We start from the raw sequence: 18,495 nt of genomic DNA on the forward strand, positions 1-18,495 counted from the left end.
CCATTTCCTTTTATTAAAACTATCCCCATGGGGTTTTAAAAAAAGGGGAAACAATAGAAAAATAAAACCCAAACGGACAGTGGACAAGATAAAGAATTAACAATAATTTGGAGCATTTGTTCCAGTTCCCAGTCATGTGGTAATATATCAGTTTCAACTTAATTTTTTTCACAAAACCCTTAATAAATATGGATAAATACAGATAAAGTTGACAAAAAATAAATATGGATAAATACAGACGGAAATGTCAAAAAAATAAATACCATAAAACCGGGAGCCCTATTTATAATATAAAGATTTAAAATATTAAAATCAAGGTTAAGTTTTGATAACCCTTAAGATAAGTGTTTACTTTTCCTTCAGTATTTTGTTTTTTTCCTTTTTCTTTTTTAACAATGCATTACAAGCAAGCATTGGAAAAGCCAGTAGCTTAGCACTTTCATCATAAAGGTAAGACCTATTGACTTTTTTCACTGATTATTTCAGATGTATGGAATGTATTTGCAGTGTGCCCAATTGAGGATAATCCAGTTAGTTCTTTCAATAGAATGTTTAGAAATAAACTAATGAGTGGAAAAATTAATATCACCAAATGAGACTCAGAAGATAGAATATTGTGAATCATGTGACCACATAGCCGCTCTCAATGAGCAGGGACACACGAACAGGTCCAGTGTCTATGTGTAGTAGAGAAACTCATGGATAACCATTATTAATGCATGGAATGCAGACATCACAAGTTGTAAACAGTGACCAGGAATTTGCCTCTCTCCGTTTCCAACGTGTGCTGTCTGAGGTTCATACATCAACTCAAAAATTTCTGAGTTATATGTTGACAAAAAGGGACAAGTCCAACATATGTATACATTTTAGGCACCATAAACGCACAAAAAAGGCGTGCTGCTCTGCGCTAAGCTAACACAGCTTTTGATGATATAGCTCACAGGTTATTTAACGTATGTATCTTCATTGAAGTCATAAATGTTAGAATAATTCCCTTGTGGGGTTTCCATTTCCCTGCTGGAGGTGGGGACCCTGGAACACTAATATCCAAGATATAAAATGGTGTGAGGCTGAAGTGTTCAGCATAATCAAATGCAGCAAATCCCTTAAAAAACATATCCACATCAAGTTTTCTGATTATGTAGGCTATATATTATAGAATAAGTAAAAAAAATATTTCTCAAAATTACATTGCAACACCTACAAAAAGAGCTTGCTGCATAGCATGTCTAAATTGAGAGGAAAAGAGCTATCTTATAGGTTTGCATTAAAATATGGACCTTTAGGTCCCATTATGTCTTGTACTGGCAGTTGCCTAACAGAGTCAGTTCTTTTTAGCAAGTACATGAAGGTAAAACTAGTATATACTCCCAAACTTTTATGCTGTATGACCAAGATAAAAGCCGAAGAGCAGGGCCAGGTTGGCTACCGGGCGTTTTGGTGTGCTGCCAAGCTTGGGGCTGATTTTGTTGATGGGGACCTGCGTGTGCTTAAAATCATTCGTTTTGCTTTGTTTATTTAGAAGCACACGCAGGTCCCCATCAACGAAATCAGCCCCCACCTCAGTGATATCAGCCCCCAGATTGGCAGCACACCAAAACGCCCGGTTGCCAGTACGGCCCTGACGAAGAGGTGGGCAGGTCTTTTATTTCTTGAAAGAAGATGACTACGATGCAGAACCAGGACTTCAAGTAATTAATCATTTCCTCTGCATTGCAAGATCTCTATTTATCTTTATTTATAGTAATAAACATTAGAATAGAGTAGCAAGCTTCACAAATCTTCTCCTTAGAGGCTCTTGGCCATAAAACAAACAAAAGAGTCTTTAGTAGTCTTCATAAATGGAGTGTATTCTAAATGGAGCATTGTGGGATCTTCCTGATACTAGATGAAGCTCATGCATCAGAATAAAGAAAGTAGTGTCTTATAGAAGTTTGGACCACCATCGAAGTGGCTGCTTTGCACATGTCTGATACATAGATAATTGTCAGCCACACCATTGTAGCCCCTTTATCATTAGTGGAAAGAGCACTGGGTCTTTCTGGTATCTGTAAATTAGCTATATGACAAGTGGAAACACGAGAGACAATCCAATGAGAGATGGAGTGTTTAGAAGAGGCAAGTCTTATGCCTATGGACCATAGATTACATATTTAGAAACATCTTTGGATTTGTCCAAGTAAAAGTATAAGTCTCTCCTGGCATGAAGTGAATGTGAAGAACATCAAGTGTGGTGTTTTGATTGGTTAAGAAAGCTGGTAGAGTTATGGTCTGGTTAATATGAAAAACGAAACAACTTTAGGAATGATAGATGAGTCTTGATGACTACCCTGTAAAATGGTGTAGAGCTCTACAGCTGAAATGGCTCAAATCTCATTAACCCTAGGAGCCGAAGCGATAGTCCCTTGTTAAATGACAGATGAAGCCTTGTGAATAGGTTGGAGAGGAAGAGCCCATAAGTAACATTTGATAGGACCAAACTGAGTTCCCAAATATGTGAAGTAACGTTTGTAAGAGGAAATACTTTCTTTAGGCCTTCCAGATAGTCTTTAATCACTTGTATCATGAAAATGTATATCTGACAAAGACTTTTTCTGAGGGCTGTTATAGCTACAAGATGGACTTTGATAGAGGAGAATTGTAACTTGGCTTGAGCCAAATGTAACAAATTTGGTAAAACCGATTCCTCTTGGCAAATGAGGAGATCATGATCTACATGTTGACACCACAAACAAAAATCCTTCCTGTCCGAAGGATTTAAAGGCTCTTGTATAAAGTACTTTTGCTGTTCTTAAAATGCCCTTACACGATTGAGGTAAATTCAAGTGATCATATGGTCTGATCCATGCTGCCAAATTCAAGGATGTTAAGTTTGAGTGGAACAACTGACCCTGCAATCTGGTCAAGAGTTTGGTTTGAATGACAATGTCTTGTAGGGCCTTACTGACATCTCAAGACGACCCGGGAACCATCACTGCATGGGCCACTCAGGCACACTGTTTCTTTGGAGTGCAGGAGCTTCAAGATTTTCGCAGGAATCAATGAAATAAATGTTAAGGTGGTAAATTGTTGACCAGTTTAGCAAAAGGCAATGTTAAGACATCCTTGTTCCAACCTCATGGATGTGAAGTCTTGGCATTTTTTGTTTATAGGTGCAGTGAAAATCTCTAAAGTTGGATGACCTCATTCAGCAAAGATCATTTGAAGGACCTCACTGTTTAAAGCCCACTTGTGGGGTTAATTTGTAACACCTGCTGAGAAAACATGCTTGATAATTTTGTGCTCCTGGCAGGTAGATTTTTCTCAAAGGTGGCAGTGTGGATTGATTGTCCAAGATGGCAGTTGTGTTTCCTTGAGGCTCCAAACCAAGCTTCAGCAATTCGAAAATAACCTGTTGTTCATCAATCTTGCCATCCACCCAATCCTTCCCTCCCCCAGGTGCCTGGGGGTTGAAGGATAGCTGCAGAGTTTTGGTGTCTCTGACCCTGCTGTGACTCTGTGCTATGTGAAAAGATGTTGAATGTCAGGTTCCACCTTCCAGAATCCTCAGGGTAGTGCCGATGCTCAATGGGGTCCACCTCTCGACTGCCCCAAGTCCGGATTATAAATAAGGACGTACTAGTGAGATACTCAAGCGAGGGAAGGAAAGGATAGGAACAGCATGGAGGGAGATCTGGGGATGACACAGAAGAAACACCGGTTTTAGTAACCAGAAAACACATCCAGGTTAAACACTACCAAACAACACAGATGTAATGTGTGTAGAACGCTACCTGTAAAATAAAAGGAAGGAGCGCTTATCAGGAGAGAGAAGAGGGTGATTGCAGACTTCCAACATGAAAGCTAATATGAAAAGAAAATAAACAACGAGGTTGATATATCACCCCTGAAAACACAATGAAGAGTGAAACAACCCCCCACATACTCTGATTAGGTGTGGAACAGCTTGATACGCAACCTTAGGTACTTCCTGGATACCCCCCCTATACTCTTTCCTATAATGTGAAAATAAAGAACAAGACCATGTGTGGTTAACAACCAAAAACGTAGCACAATAATAATTCTGTCCTGAAGCAGAAACCAACAAGGCTCTGGTATGTTAATCTCACAAAACCAAAGTGACTGAGGGTTAAGAGATTGTAAAGGAAAAGCAGGAAAATCAAATCAGTCACAGGACATAATGCTCAGCTGGGCAATAAATTCTGAACCCAAATACTTATATATATAAATGCTCCAGCCGTGCAGTTCCCGCTTTAAATCTTCAGATGACAACATGCACAGTGGCTGGGAACAAAGTCAAGGTGCTTAACAGGTCATAGAAGTTCCCTGTATGAGAACGCGCTAGGAAAAGGTCTCGCCAACAGGGCAACACGTTGACCCCAGTAAACGGCCCCCAGACGCTCAAGTCTCTCCTCCGCAAAAGACCGCCTGATACGCGGTCTTGCCAACGGAGGAGATGTGAATGCAGCCCTTAGGGAACAATCCAAGAGTCTACAGGTGGAGCAAAGCACCCTTACCCCCTCTGCATCGGGCAGGACTGGAATCAGCAAACACAGGGTCCAAAGGCAGGCTCGAATCAGGGAAACACGGAGTCCCCAAAATAATCGGCGGCGTCCTGGTCTCCTCCACCTTCTTAAATCCGGGTCCGGCTGGTACGTCGGGACCACATGAGGCGTAACAGGCATAATGGATGCTGGGAACTGTAACTCCAAACCGCCTACTTCCGGGTTGGTCCTGATCGCGTGTGTGTCAGTGTCTACCGGGCTGATGCGTCTTGACAGTGAGGCTCGGATTGGTGAATGACTGCCGGGAGCAGAGGTTGATGCACACAGACATTGGAGAGGAGCCCTATTTGAGTGGCTGTGATGTTGGGGAAAAGAGGAGTGAGGGACTCACTGGTGATTCCTGTGAGCCCTCGAGGGGCTGTGGCCCTCACATCATTGGAGATCTGATATGGCTCTCGCTCTGCTAGCTGAACTAAGAAGCCTGAGAAATGCCATACTGAGTAATAGATGAGGGCGTTAGCCCCCAAGCCTGAGGCGCAGACAGTTTGCTCACAGACATTCCAACTGCAGGCAAACTGTAGCAGCCCCCTTTGGAATACTGATTGAGACTCGAGAAGACCTATCTACTTACGAAAGTGCCTTCTTGACACCTACGGCACACTGGATCTCCAGTATCAAGAGGTTGGGTGCATGGTTACTGGGCTATTTGGACATTCTTTCCTCATCTGTTACTGCCGTATGCTATAGAGGGCTAGAGAGGCCCTCTGATCACTAGCACATTAACACTTTGCTGTAGCCTTCACTGCCTGACCTCCCACCACCGCCCAAATGTTTGGATTTCTGCATAATGGGGAAGAACAGGTAGCCATTTAGCGCTGGGACAGCTATGCCATTTACAAATATTCTAACATACAATAACATAACATAACATTGGTCTCCTATCACTGCAGATGGTTGAGGTTATGGCTAAAAGCAGCTCCACTTACCTGTCAGGAATCCATAAGAACATGCCTAGCGGGTATGAATGCATTTATGGCTGCATAATTGTGTGCTGTAATGCATACAATTACACAATAGTAAACTCCAAGTGGGCAGATCAAGGTGTTGTTTGCATTGGGAATTTAGGATTGTTCACAAACTAGTGTGCTTATGGATATTCACAACTCCTCTCTAACCTTTTCCCTTGACGGGGGTCTCTGATTGTTTCCCTAGAAGCACTTGATGAGGAGGAGAACAGAACACAGCAAAGTTCCTGGGGTATAAGGGAAGCGGCTCCTCCTTGGGGAAAAATGTTTGCCCCAGAAGAAAAAAAACAAACATGAAAATAAACATGCGATTACACAACAGGACTGCCTTTCTCCAATGCACAATTGTAACCTTATTTATTTATAGAGAGCTTATAGAGCGCTCAGTAACGCCATCTTGGCGTGTCCCCGCGCTAAAGCTACCAGCGATCACCATGAGCGCCTGTGACCTACACAGTGTATAGATGTGTTTTAAGCTTGGCCCTGACCAGCGCTTCCCTGCTCTCCAGTCTCAGAGCAGAAGGAAGTTTGTTCCATTGTTGAGCTGCTTGGAACGCAAAAGATCGTCCACCCATTCTAGCCTTCCTTATCCTGGGTACTGTCAGCAGCCCGGCACCCTCCGACCGGAGGGTCCTTGTTGGTTCGTAGCGGCTGACTAGATCCCTAAGGTAGGCGGGCGACCTGCCCCAGACAATTCGGTGACAGACGAGGAGGCACTTAAACAGCACACGTTTCTTCACAGGCAGCCAGTGAAGCGCATCCAGCACCTTTTGAGAATTAGCCCTCCTAGGTCTTCTTAGCACCAATCTAGCGGCGGAATTCTGGATAACTTGCAGGCGGCCCAGGCAGCCCTCGGTGGCCCCTAGGAACAAGATGTTTCCATAGTCCATCCGAGAGGTCACCAGTGCCTGCGTCAGTGTCCTTCTGGCCGCTATGGGTAGGAGGTCTAAGGTTTTGTTTAGGGTCTTTAGTACTCCAACACATTTGCCCACAAGACGCCTTATGTGGCCATCATAGGAGAGAGAGGAATTCATCCAGACTCCTAGATTCTTAGCCTCCTCACAAGGTATGGGGGTAGGGCCAAGGCATGGAGGCCACCACTCGGCTGACCAGTTTTTGCTTTTTCCCCCCACCACCAACACCTCTGTCTTAGAGCCATTGAGTTTTAGGCAGTGGGAGTCCATCCACTCAGCTAGTGCCTGCATACAGGACTTAAAGTTGGTGGGGGTGTTGGCGGTGTTCTGCGATAGGGAAATCAGCAGCTGGGTGTCGTCGGCGTAAGACACCAATTCCACCCCAAATGATTGTACAACCTTCGCCAGGGAGGCCATGTAGAGATTAAAAAGAGTAGGGCTCAATGCTGAGCCCTGAGGCACTCCCTGATCTAGTGGCATCTCGACCGAACGACATGTCCCTTGCTGTACCTGGAAACATCTTTCAGTGAGAAACGACTTTAACCAGTACAGCGCAGGACCCACGACCCCAGCTTCGCTCAGACACCGTAGCAGGATGGAATGCGCTACGGTGTCAAAAGCCGCGCTGAGGTCGAGCATGATCAGGGCCATTGTATGTCCTGCATCCGCCCCTGCTCTTAAAGTCTCAGTGGCCCGTAAGAGAGCTGTCTCCGTAGAGTAGCCCGCCCTAAATCCTGATTGTGAGGGATGTAGTAAGTTCCCTCTCTCCAGGTGCTCAGTGAGCTGAGCATTGACCACCTTCTCAGCCACTTTCGCCACATACGGCAATAAGGAGATAGGTCTGAGGTTTTCCAGCACTTCCATGCTTACATTCGTTTTTTTCCTTATTGGCAGTACTATAGCCTTCTTCCACTCCTCAGGGACTCGTTGCGTGGAAAAGGAGGTCTGTAAGACGTGTCTGATGTATGGTTCCAGGGCTACCAGGCCCTCTGAGATGACCCAGGCCGGTGCCGGGTCGTTAGGGGAACCGGACTTCACACTTCGACAGATCTTTATTAGCCTGTCAGCGGCGGGTACCTCGAAAGTTTGCAACGAGGAGTCAGGGGCCACAGGCGAGCTGCCTGCTATAAAATCTATGCCCTTATCTGGTTGTTGGGAGAAGGAGGCATAAATAGCTTTAACTTTGTTGGAAAAAAAGTTAGCGACTCTATTGCATCCCTCCACGGTGGCCCTTAGGGGGGTGTTAGAGCTGGAGACTAAAGATATTTCTTTGTATATTTTAAACAGTTCGCGTGAGGAGCTCTCGGCCGCCTCAATGCGTGTCTGGAAATATTTAGCTTTAGCTCTACGCACCGCATACTGGTAGCTTTTGTGTGCTAAGCTATAACTGTTTTTACCTTGTTCGCTCGGGTTCCTTCTCCAGCTCCTTTCAAGTTTTTTACAATTAGACTTGATTTGCTGGAGTTCTGGAGTGAACCATGGGGCAGTACGTTGTCTGCCTTCTCTTGCTTTACCCTTACTCATGGGGGCTAGCTCATCCAGGGTGGCAGTCACAAGCTGATTAAATTCATTATTCGCCTGATCACTGTCCATAGCAAGCGGTAGTTGCGCTTTCTGGATGGCGCATATGAAGTTTTCTTGAGAATATTGTCTCCATTTACGTCTCATAATATTTCCCATCCCATTCTCAATGGCCCTAACTGGCTGGTAAAAACATTGGAAAGGGACCAAGAAGTGGTCTGTCCAAGGGATCTGACAGGGTGTAAGTGCCTTTATCAAGTCCCAACTAGCGAAGATAGGGTCCAAACAGTGACCCCTCTGATGTGTAGCTGCAACACTTAGCAAGTCCAGTTGTAGTTCTTGTAGGACTAGACGAACGTCCTCTGCCTCCTTTTGTAGGGGATCCTCTAGATGTAAGTTCAGATCACCCAACACCAACACTTTATTGTGTTTGATCGCAGTCTGAGTAACCCCTTCCAGTAAACTACTTCGGAAGTTGCCCAGAGAGCCAGGAGGTCTGTAAATTAGGATGCCCGAAATTGCCTCGTGTTGGGTCAGTTTGATGTTAAATTCACCAGCTTCGCAGTTATCAATTTTTACTGGTTTTAGAACACACTCAAAAGGGTGTTTGACAATGATGGCAATGCCACCTCCCCTTCCCTTTTCTCTATCAAGTCTATGGAGGGTATAACCTGGCTGAATGGTATCCACTATATCTGGATCAGAATGTTCTCCTAACCAGGTTTCAGTTAGAAATAATATATGCAGGTCCTCATCTAGTAAGAGATCCCACAGCTGAAGGGAATGTTTGCTGAAGGATCTACAATTTAAGAGCCCCCCTTTAGCAATAATCCCTTCAGGGTCAGGGACGGCAGGCGATAGACACCTCCCTCTGAATGTACAATGAGGACATGGACCCAGGTCAAGTGGCTCCATCAAGTGGCGACAGATCGTGAGTGAAGCGGGGCAAAGGTCTCGCAGCCTCTTACTTGTGTAGGACTGCCCGCGGCACGCCCGAGATGTAGGGGTCTGGGCCCCTGGCCACGGTCGGCCGCGGACGGGCGCAGACGGGCTTGGCTTAGGCGCGCGTCCGGCGCGCCCGCTGCGCCAGCCCGCTGCGCCGTCTGAACCCTACACACATATTATAGGTGATGAGGAGGGTGGGAGGCCGGCGCGACTAGAGCGCAGCCCCTGCCCACACCCAAGATGGCGCCCGCCGCCGCCTCAACCGGGAGTAAAAAACGGCTGGGCGAGGCTGTCAGTGAAGAGAGTAGCGTGTGTAGGGGTGTCAGAGTACCTCAAAAACAATTCCCACTTAATTCTAGGAATAAAAGCCCCCCTCAGAATAAAATTGCATCAGTCACAAAACACGATCTAAAATCACAGTTAATAGCGCTGGTAAAGCAGAGACTCAATGCTGCTCGTGTGGTAGCTCGCAGCCCTAGTCCTCCCTCTAGGGAGAGCTCTAACAGGCAGCGAGCAGCTGAAGAAACCCTGCTAAAATAGTCTGGGAGGGCGGGAGGCCGGCGCGACTAGAGCGCAGCCCCTGCCCACACCCAAGATGGCGCCCGCCGCCGCCTCAACCGGGAGTAAAAAACGGCTGGGCGAGGCTGTCAGTGAAGAGAGTAGCGTGTGTAGGGGTGTCAGAGTACCTCAAAAACAATTCCCACTTAATTCTAGGAATAAAAGCCCCCCTCAGAATAAAATTGCATCAGTCACAAAACACGATCTAAAATCACAGTTAATAGCGCTGGTAAAGCAGAGACTCAATGCTGCTCGTGTGGTAGCTCGCAGCCCTAGTCCTCCCTCTAGGGAGATCTCTAACAGACCTTGACTACATACTGAAGTTTTCGGAAGTCGCATGCCTTACTAAATCTGCACCCATGTGCAATAGCACTTTTACTGGTGCAGGTTTATGATTTCCTTTGTGATTCAAGTCTATAGTGCACACAGACTTGTGCATACGTTACTATAAATGGTGTCTATAGTTGTGAGGCAGATATCTGCAAGGCACTTGTTTACCTCTATGCTTGTAGTTGTTGTTGTTGTATAAGCTTTATTTCGACAGCTCGCGTCATAAAAGCTATAAAAAACACAATTTTAAGTAAAAAAAGTATAAAAATATTCAATTGATACAATGGCATATTGCAGACACGGGTATACAACCAATCCATCCAAAGTGCAGGGTGCTGTTCATCGAATAGAGCTATCAGCTACTTGCCATGTTATACAACATGGCAAGATAAAAACATACATAAAATACATTCTAAATTGAGGAGGCAGGTACGCTAAAGTGCTACCTATTATAGTGTATCCAAAGGTGAGCCCAGTTTGCAATCACCCCACAAGGGAGCATTATGGGGAGACTAAAAACAATAAAGTGCATGTGCAAAAAAGTTTAAATACAACATAGGCTGCCGTCTTAAGAGCCCTCCGACAACTGTATACAACTCTCATGCTACTAGGGACTACCGCTTTCCTGTCTGGATCTTTCATCTTATTAACCATGCGTCACTTAAAAACTTGGCCACACTGCAAGCAAAGAGCGATCTTGGGTCTGATCTAAGAATGCGCAGGGCAGCGCAATGGTCCCTTGTGCCCAGTTGTCGGTAAACTGGTTTTAACCACTTTGCCCTTGGTGTGGAATATGCCTGGCAATCGAACATAACATGGGCGGCGCTTTCTACCAGGGCCCTGCAACATGGACAGTTCTTTGGTGTTGGGTTGCATGTGTGCCAGTTAGCTGTAGCATCATAGACGGGGAGTGTTCCAAGCCTGAAGTGGATATACAACTTCCGGTCCCAAGGGACCTGGATTATATCTATAAAGGGTTCTAAGTGTCTATCCTATTTGTGAAGATAAAATTCTGCAGTTAGCCTCCCCAGGTTCAGGCTACTAAATTCTTGCTGGTCCACCCATTCCCAGTAAAGACACTTGAGCTCTTCTTTCCTTGGTGGGTCCTGCTTGTCCCAATGTGCTTGGAGCCCTAAAGCTGACATCATTTTCCTGACATTAGAAATCAAACCCACTTTTCTGTTTGTGTCAATCCTGATGACCTCAGATAGGACTTCTGCGTAAGGTAAAAGCTCAGGGGTTTGCCTGATGCGAGCCCAAAAGAGCAACGGGCGAAGCCTTGCTACATCGCCAATGGATCGTCTGCCCATATCAAGCATGAGGGGGTAAGGGGATCATATTTGGGCAGCATCACTAGATCCCTAAGGAATTTATGCTCAGATCTGCAGAGAACATGAGCGTTCTCAAATCCCCACAACTCTGCTCCGTACAGTGCTGTAATAACTGCCGTAGACCTGGTGAGCCGGAGCTACCGGTCTACTGTGTGATGAACGGTGTTTCTTCCCAGGTGATCCCGCTACCCTTTTGTGGTTCATCAACATCTTAGCTAGGTGGTGCTTCCATGACATGTTGTCTGAGAGTCAGACACCAAGATAATCGAAGGTGCTGACTCTTTCTAAGGGAGTTCCACCAAGCGAGGGGCTGCCTCTGTAGGACTTGTGGGGGTTAAAGGCCATGAATTTTGATTTTGCGGTGTTAATTACCAACCCCCTGATATTGCAGAAAAGATAGAACCTGTTCAGTAGCCGCTGCAACCCCATTGGGGTCTTAGACACCAACAGAGTGTCATCTGCGAACAAAAGGGTCGGTACCTTAACAACCCCAGGGTTGGTACATCTCCTGGATCTTCTTGCAGGAAACTAACGACTCCATTCATATAGCGAGAGAATAGAGTGGTAGCCAAAACACAACCCTGGCGGACTCCCCTTCTGACAGGAATGCAATTAGTCAGCTGTCCCTGCAACCCCCACCTTATCTGTGTATAGGTCTCTTCATGCAGCCTAACTATGAGATTAAGAATAAACGAGGGGATGCCCATATCTTTAAGTGCCAACCATAATTTACTCCTGGGGACTAAATCAAAGGCAGTTTTTAGATAGATATATGCTAAATATAAGCTGCCCTTACTGATCACCACCTCTTTCCAATAAATGAGTTGGAGCCGAAATGCCTGATCGATAGTGCCCGTCCTAGCCCTAAAACCAGTCTGAAACTGTGATAAAATGGCGTTATCGTCTGCCTACAGCGGGATCCTCTGCAGCAAAACTCCGCTGAAGACCTTCTACAGGGCATTGACAAGGTTTATTGGCCTGTAATTTGAGGGGTCATCTTTGGCTCCCTTTTTATAAATTGGGACCACCTCTGCTCCTTTCCAAGACCCAGGAACTGGGGCACCATTAGCTATTGCGTTTATCAGGAGAATAATATAGCGGGCCCAATTTGAGATATCAGATAGAAATAAATCACCCGGTATGCTGCCTGGTCCTGCAGCCTTGGATGGCACTATTCTGCCTATTGTGGTCTCCATTTCACCCAAAGAAAAAAGCTCGTCGTCCGAGGGGTGCTGGACAACTTGTCTACCTCCACCGTAGGTGAGTCCTCTGAGGATGAATGGAGCTTCCAGATGTGGTCATACCATTCTTGACTAGTAATATAATTAGGAGACGAGGGAGCTCCTGACTGACTACCCCAGGTGACTAAAGAACAGAATGAATTGGAATCCTTTGCTACACTTGCTTCTTTAAGTTGCTGCCAACGAGATTCGTCCCATGCTGACTTTGCCAAGCGCAGGGTGGCCTTGTAGCGCTTCCTGGAGATTCTAATCAGGGAGGAGTTCTTATCCTTGATTGCTGTAGGCAAGAATGTTCGCCCGTGTATACAATCCTTGGTGTACCATGACTGAACATCTCTTTGCGACCTAATGGGCTTACGGTCCAATCTAGGAGCTAAAAAGTGCACGTTAATTCGATCAAAAGTGCGAGAGTGAGCCATGGTTGCATCAGCCATACTACTTTTCCTGGCAATCATGGACTGGAGCTCTAGTGTGCCCTCTGCCAAATATTGCTGTATGCCTAAGATCTTGTTTTCTTGCAGAGCCACCTTCAACCATTTTAATGATCTGTTGTTATTCGGGGGGAGACTTTCCCTGGTGAGTATCAGAGGTGGGTTGCACTTGAGACAATATGGGGCTACCCACAGAGGTTTCATACTTAAACAAAGGGGATTATGGTCACTCTCTATGGTTATACCCACACTCATATCAACTAGGTCTCTCCAGAGCTTCACATCGAGAAGGATGTAATCGATGCGAGACGGGCAGCTTGCTCTGTTGTATGTGTTTGCGCCATGTCTGTCTGAAGGGGTTCTGCCATTTACTGCCCTTAGGCCAAACTCGAAATTAAGGGCGCTAAGATGGAGTGCTCTTTGTGTCCATTTTTTAACTGGGGGTAGATTTAGGGCGGGGACAGCCCATTTGATATCATCATCCTCAGTGCCTAACAGGTCTTCTTTGTCAAGTAGTTCAAAGATACTATTAAAATCGCTACTATCACTCTGGTATTTGCTGAGCATCTGGCTAAGCTTTCTTCCAGTAAAGTTATAGTGCTTGTAGGGTGAAACGTGCTCGGGGTGGCGCCTCTGCTGTGCTTAGCGTCAGTGTACTCCTTGTTAACTCATGAGTAAGTCATAAGTAAGTCACAAATACCTACAGCAAAATGTTTGTGAATGATACATCAGACTGCCTACCACAACTACTGCTTCGGGTGCATCAGAGCAAATGCAACATCACAATAAACACATTTTGTGATAGCTCTTTAGTGCTAACTATCTAAATAATTTTCAGAACCATGGACCAGATACACGACAGGCGTGCAACACCCATTGGACTAAAAGGGCTTCAGCCCCCCCGTCGTGTTTGGCTGCCCGGGATGAGACAGCTTCCCGGGCACACACACAGCTGCACCGGAGTACTTCACAGGTCTTTAAAAGACCTTTTGCTTGTTAATGAGGCTTTGATGGTTTTCAGACTGCTTAGAGCCCCTGCAGCTCCACTCTGCCTTTTGCTTGAAGAATCACCCCCCCCCCCCCCCGAAATACTTTCTTAGCCCCCCCTGAAATTTGACTCTATGCGCCTCTGATTCACGAAATATTAATATGAAATTTGCATCTACAGGTTTACCCCTGTTCATGGAGCAGATTTATAAATGTAAGGGATTTGTAAAACATTCTGAAAGTACGTCTGGAAACCAAAGCAGTTCAAGGTTTCTAGGAGATCTACAGGGAACGTGTTGTGAACTTCTAATGTCGTCTAGGCAAAGGCAGTTCCAAATGCATCATTGTGCGAAGGGTAGAATTGTAAGTGCAAAAATGCCCTTAAGGGAGAACATTTGTCCTTTCTATTTTTTTCCTTTTTTTTTCCTCAGAGGAAATCTACATTAATACAATGAAGGGTGGATGGAGAGAAGGAAGAATGGGGAAGGGTGAATGGATGGATGACCAAATCATTTAAAATAGAGGTGTGAAAACACAATTTAGAACATTACGTTCAGAATGTCCTCAATGGAGCTCCTCTTAGGGTGCCAGGCTGCTTACCTCGCTCCCTCACTAATATTTGGGATATGCTTGAAAATTAGGGGCGTAGTTTATGTTTATGCCCCCCCCTTTTACAACGCCACTATGTTGACCAATATAAAGACAAACTAAATTATCCTGTTTGGAAACACTTATAAGCCCACAAAAACATTCATATTACTATGTTTCTAACAGATATTTGTAAATACTTCGATTGATGACTACCTTAAACAGTTGGGAAACATCTCCAGAATGTACAGCCCAGACGAAATTGGAAGATGGAAGATCACAAACGTTGACACGCTAGCCGCTTTGCTTGAAAGAACATCATGGAAAAACTACCCAACAAAGGTAAGACAAGTGCAAGCAATGAAATATAATTCAAATGTTAAACAATGAAGCTGGCACCGGGTGCTCTGAACGTCTCTGTGGTAGACTGAAAATATAAGCAACATGGCAGCAGGCTTAATTCAGACACATAGCGCCTTATTTACAATGTTTTCCTGAAAGGTGATTGCATATTGAATTAAGAGTGACTTACAAAGCAGGCGGCATCCAATTTTCCATGGTGTATCTCAGGAACTGGTAAGGCGCGATCTTTTCACCTGTGACACCACTGGAAATTACATCACCAGAAGGCACATCTTGCATTTAGGAATTTGTTATTTTGAGACCACTAATTTATATGAGGACCCTGAAATATACTACTCTCCAAACTACATTTTTTCCAAAACCTATTTTCTAACTGAGATTTTTTAAAGTTACTTCTTTATTGTCTTTAGTCAGTATAATGGTTGTATTTTATTTTCAAAGTTTGACAGAGCTACACAATGAAATGGAGGTGCACGATTTTGCACATTATAAAATAGTGAGGACAGATTGTCCATTAAAGGGCGCTTGTGCCAATGTCTTTATGCATCACTTGCATCAAAAGGATTCTTACAACTTTTCACCATTCCATTAACAGGATTATAGTAAGTGTACCGTGTGTACAGCTACAGCCAACACTAACTTTGTAGTGAACCCTCTTTTCCAAGGCTAATTTTATTGTCAGTCAAACCTTCACATGATTTCTCAAAAGTTAGTCATTCACTTTGACACACATGAGCAGCCATGGATCTATCAGTGTAGGTCCTTAATCACTCTGAAAGTAGGCTCGCATTATCAATATTGGTGGAGTCCCTTTCAGAAGCAGCGTTGTAAATTCAAAAATATTCACTTCAGGCCACCCTAGTCTTACATCCGTCACATTTACACGCACCATAATCAGGTACTTGATTGAATTGCCTAAAATGAAAGAATACATGGCTGATCATATGTGCCAAAGGGAATGTGTAAAGCTGGAGAAATTGCAAGTAAAGATTGACTGTAATTTCTCTGACATACAATGAGCTTGAAAAAGGGGTTTGATTGCAAAACATATGTCAGCTGTAGGTGTGCATATGATACAATTATTATATTTCTGTTAATTGAACATTGAAAGAAAAAGCGTAAGAAGCCTTTTTGCAAGTGACGAATAAAGAAGATTTTGCAAAAGTTCGAACAGTGTCCATTAACATCCTGTACTTAATGTTTTATAATGTAAAACGTCTTGCACCTCTGTTTCCATGTTTGGCCCTATTAATTTTGACTGATGTTATGAGGTCTTGCCACAAGAATTCTGATCTACTACACAGACTCTTTATTTAATTTACAAAGTTTGGTTAACACCTGTTTCTAAAACAATATTTGTGAATGAGTTGAACGTGAATGATTTTAAGGACCATTTCCTTTACTACCGATGGATAACACATTTAACTCTTGAAATATATTAACCTAACTCTTGGAATATTTCTGTTTGTATCATAAATGTCACTTTAATCAGTCCCTTGGCCTCATAATAACGCCCTCACTTAAGTACTTACTAGCAATTTCCCTCTAACAGCATTCAAAACATCTTATCGCAGTGCTATTTCCCACTAACATGATAAATATTGATTTTGTACAATATAGCCTGCAATAAAATCCCACAAACGCAATTTAACTGCTCTACAACCAAAATCAGCCCCTCCGCCGTCATTTCCACCTATCAGAAAAGCTCGTCAATTCTTCTGTTTCTGGAGGTGTCTGAATATGCTATATGCACCTCCTTCAAAATAGTAATGCCCCCAGGCATTGTCTATTGTAACGGAGGGCTAGGAGAAAATGGTTTCATTTGTGCTTTGAAGATGGTGAAGATAGTGATCCAGTGGTTAGAATGCCACAATTCTTACTTGTCTTGTACCAACTGGTTTTCTTGGCTAATAGCACCCCAATGCTATGTGATGCTGTTAAAAACGTCCATAAGCACTACTACCAACTATGATTACTCGTAGCAGTTATTCTGGGCTAACATGCATTTACCACCTTGCATGTTCTAAACAATATTGCATGTTTATTTGTTTAGCTGGTTGATAAGATGTTAGTCTGTCGTCCGGCAGCCACTTCAGGAGTCGCTGTGATCGCGAAGACATGCCAAAACAGAATGCAACCAGTAAACGAAAGGCCTTTTAGTATTGTACATCAAAAGCTGTATTCTGATTGGTAACATGAAGATATTCTAAGGCAAAAAAATGAATGTTCCAATGACCTTTTGGAGGTCTAAAGTGATGGCCGTCTAGTATTGTACAGTTCCTCCAGTTCCCTTGCTTCCTCTATGTCCTTTTACTTGACTAGAAATGTCAGAGGTTAAAGGAAGTAAGCATGCAACCTGCAGTCATACATGCAATTTTTTGTAGTAACCTTGCTCGCTGCAGGTACTTTGGCTATTTTTTTATCCACACAGCTGCATATTTAAAATGCTTTATTAATCTATCTATTTTTTCATTATATGAAGTATGTAGCTCCCTCTCTTATTTTATTTTGAACATTGCACTGCATAAACAATCTAGACTGTTTCCCGCATTGAGAACATTCGCAGAGGATACATCCTAGATGAGGCTATACCGAATAGCATGTTTGAATGCAAAGTTGGCATAGTATTCATTATTTATGTTAAAAAACATAGGATGTTTTTTCTGCTTCTGGTGCCAGCACCTTTATGGAATGACAGGTCATGTTAGGTTGTATTAAGAGACAAATATTAAAATGTATCTTTCTGCAGGTTCAAGCCCTCGTTCAACGGTATCAACAAAATACTAATGCTCGCTTGGATGGGACAGTGCTTACAGTTCTTGCTCCATATATATGTGCCTTGACGGAGGATACGATTAAAACAATAAATGACATTGATATCTCGTAAGTATGAACTCCTTCCTGGATAGTCATAGCTTTACACTGTTACTCTATGCTCTTTTCTCGTGAGAGGAGCAAAGGTGTATTCATTTTCGAGACAGGATTCCCACATTCTCTGTCTACTAGCAAAGGCGTTTCTGCCCTTTAGCAGAATGACATGTCTACACTATGGACCGATTGAGAGACTGTATTGTCAAAGACAATATAAATGAGACCTCTGATGAATTGATTTGCAAAGTTAAATTTTGGTGCTCAAGGTTGTCGGATGGTGGAGTTAAAGCAGCACCACACATTATCACGGCTAGGCGAGTGGGGTGGGTTGGACAGGGCATGAAGACAGTTGATGGAGATTGTGTCGTCGTCAACTTTAATCAGGCCAGTGTAGCTTGTTTGTTGTTTAAAGAGCATGGTAATTGTGGTCTGGGTGAGATTAAACCGTTTCCCCTGGTTTTTCTTTTATCGTACTCCTGTGGGAAACCTAGATGAGAATTTTACATCTCTGCTTGGTCATTCCACAGAAAGGACACACATAGGGCTGGGCCCCAGGCGCTTGCATAGAGAGAATCACTTGCTCAACCAGAACCCAAACCCACAACCTAAAAGTCTGTCATCAATTGGGGCTGTGCCAGCTTTTAGATCAACAAAGAATACATTAGAATTGGCTAATAGATTTTCCCCTTTGAGCCAGTTAGATTCCAATGATTGACTATCAAGTCACACCCCTACACTGGTTCAAACTTACCCGAGTCAGACCATTCCAAGTATGAGTACACCTGTAAGGGAAGTAGAAAGAGGGATAGAAATCTCGAAAATACTAAGCTGGAATATAGCTGGTCTAAAGAATAAGTGTGATGACCCCATGTGGCTTGGCCT

General features: G+C 44.0%; 1 protein-coding gene across 1 annotated transcript in view; it reads left to right on the forward strand.

Annotated features, from left to right (window-relative positions):
* LOC146796679 (uncharacterized) overlaps nt 1-18,495 on the forward strand; it is a 482,771-nt gene that overhangs the window by 428,563 nt on the left and 35,713 nt on the right. The window contains exons 112-113 of the mRNA XM_085631367.1: nt 14,566-14,721; nt 17,492-17,625. Of these exons, the coding sequence (XP_085487493.1) occupies nt 14,566-14,721; nt 17,492-17,625 (290 nt within the window). The remainder of the gene's footprint in view (nt 1-14,565; nt 14,722-17,491; nt 17,626-18,495) is intronic.

Source organism: Triturus cristatus, chromosome 10 (genome assembly GCF_964204655.1).
Source record: "Triturus cristatus chromosome 10, aTriCri1.1, whole genome shotgun sequence".
Classification (NCBI taxonomy): Eukaryota; Metazoa; Chordata; class Amphibia; order Caudata; family Salamandridae; genus Triturus; species Triturus cristatus.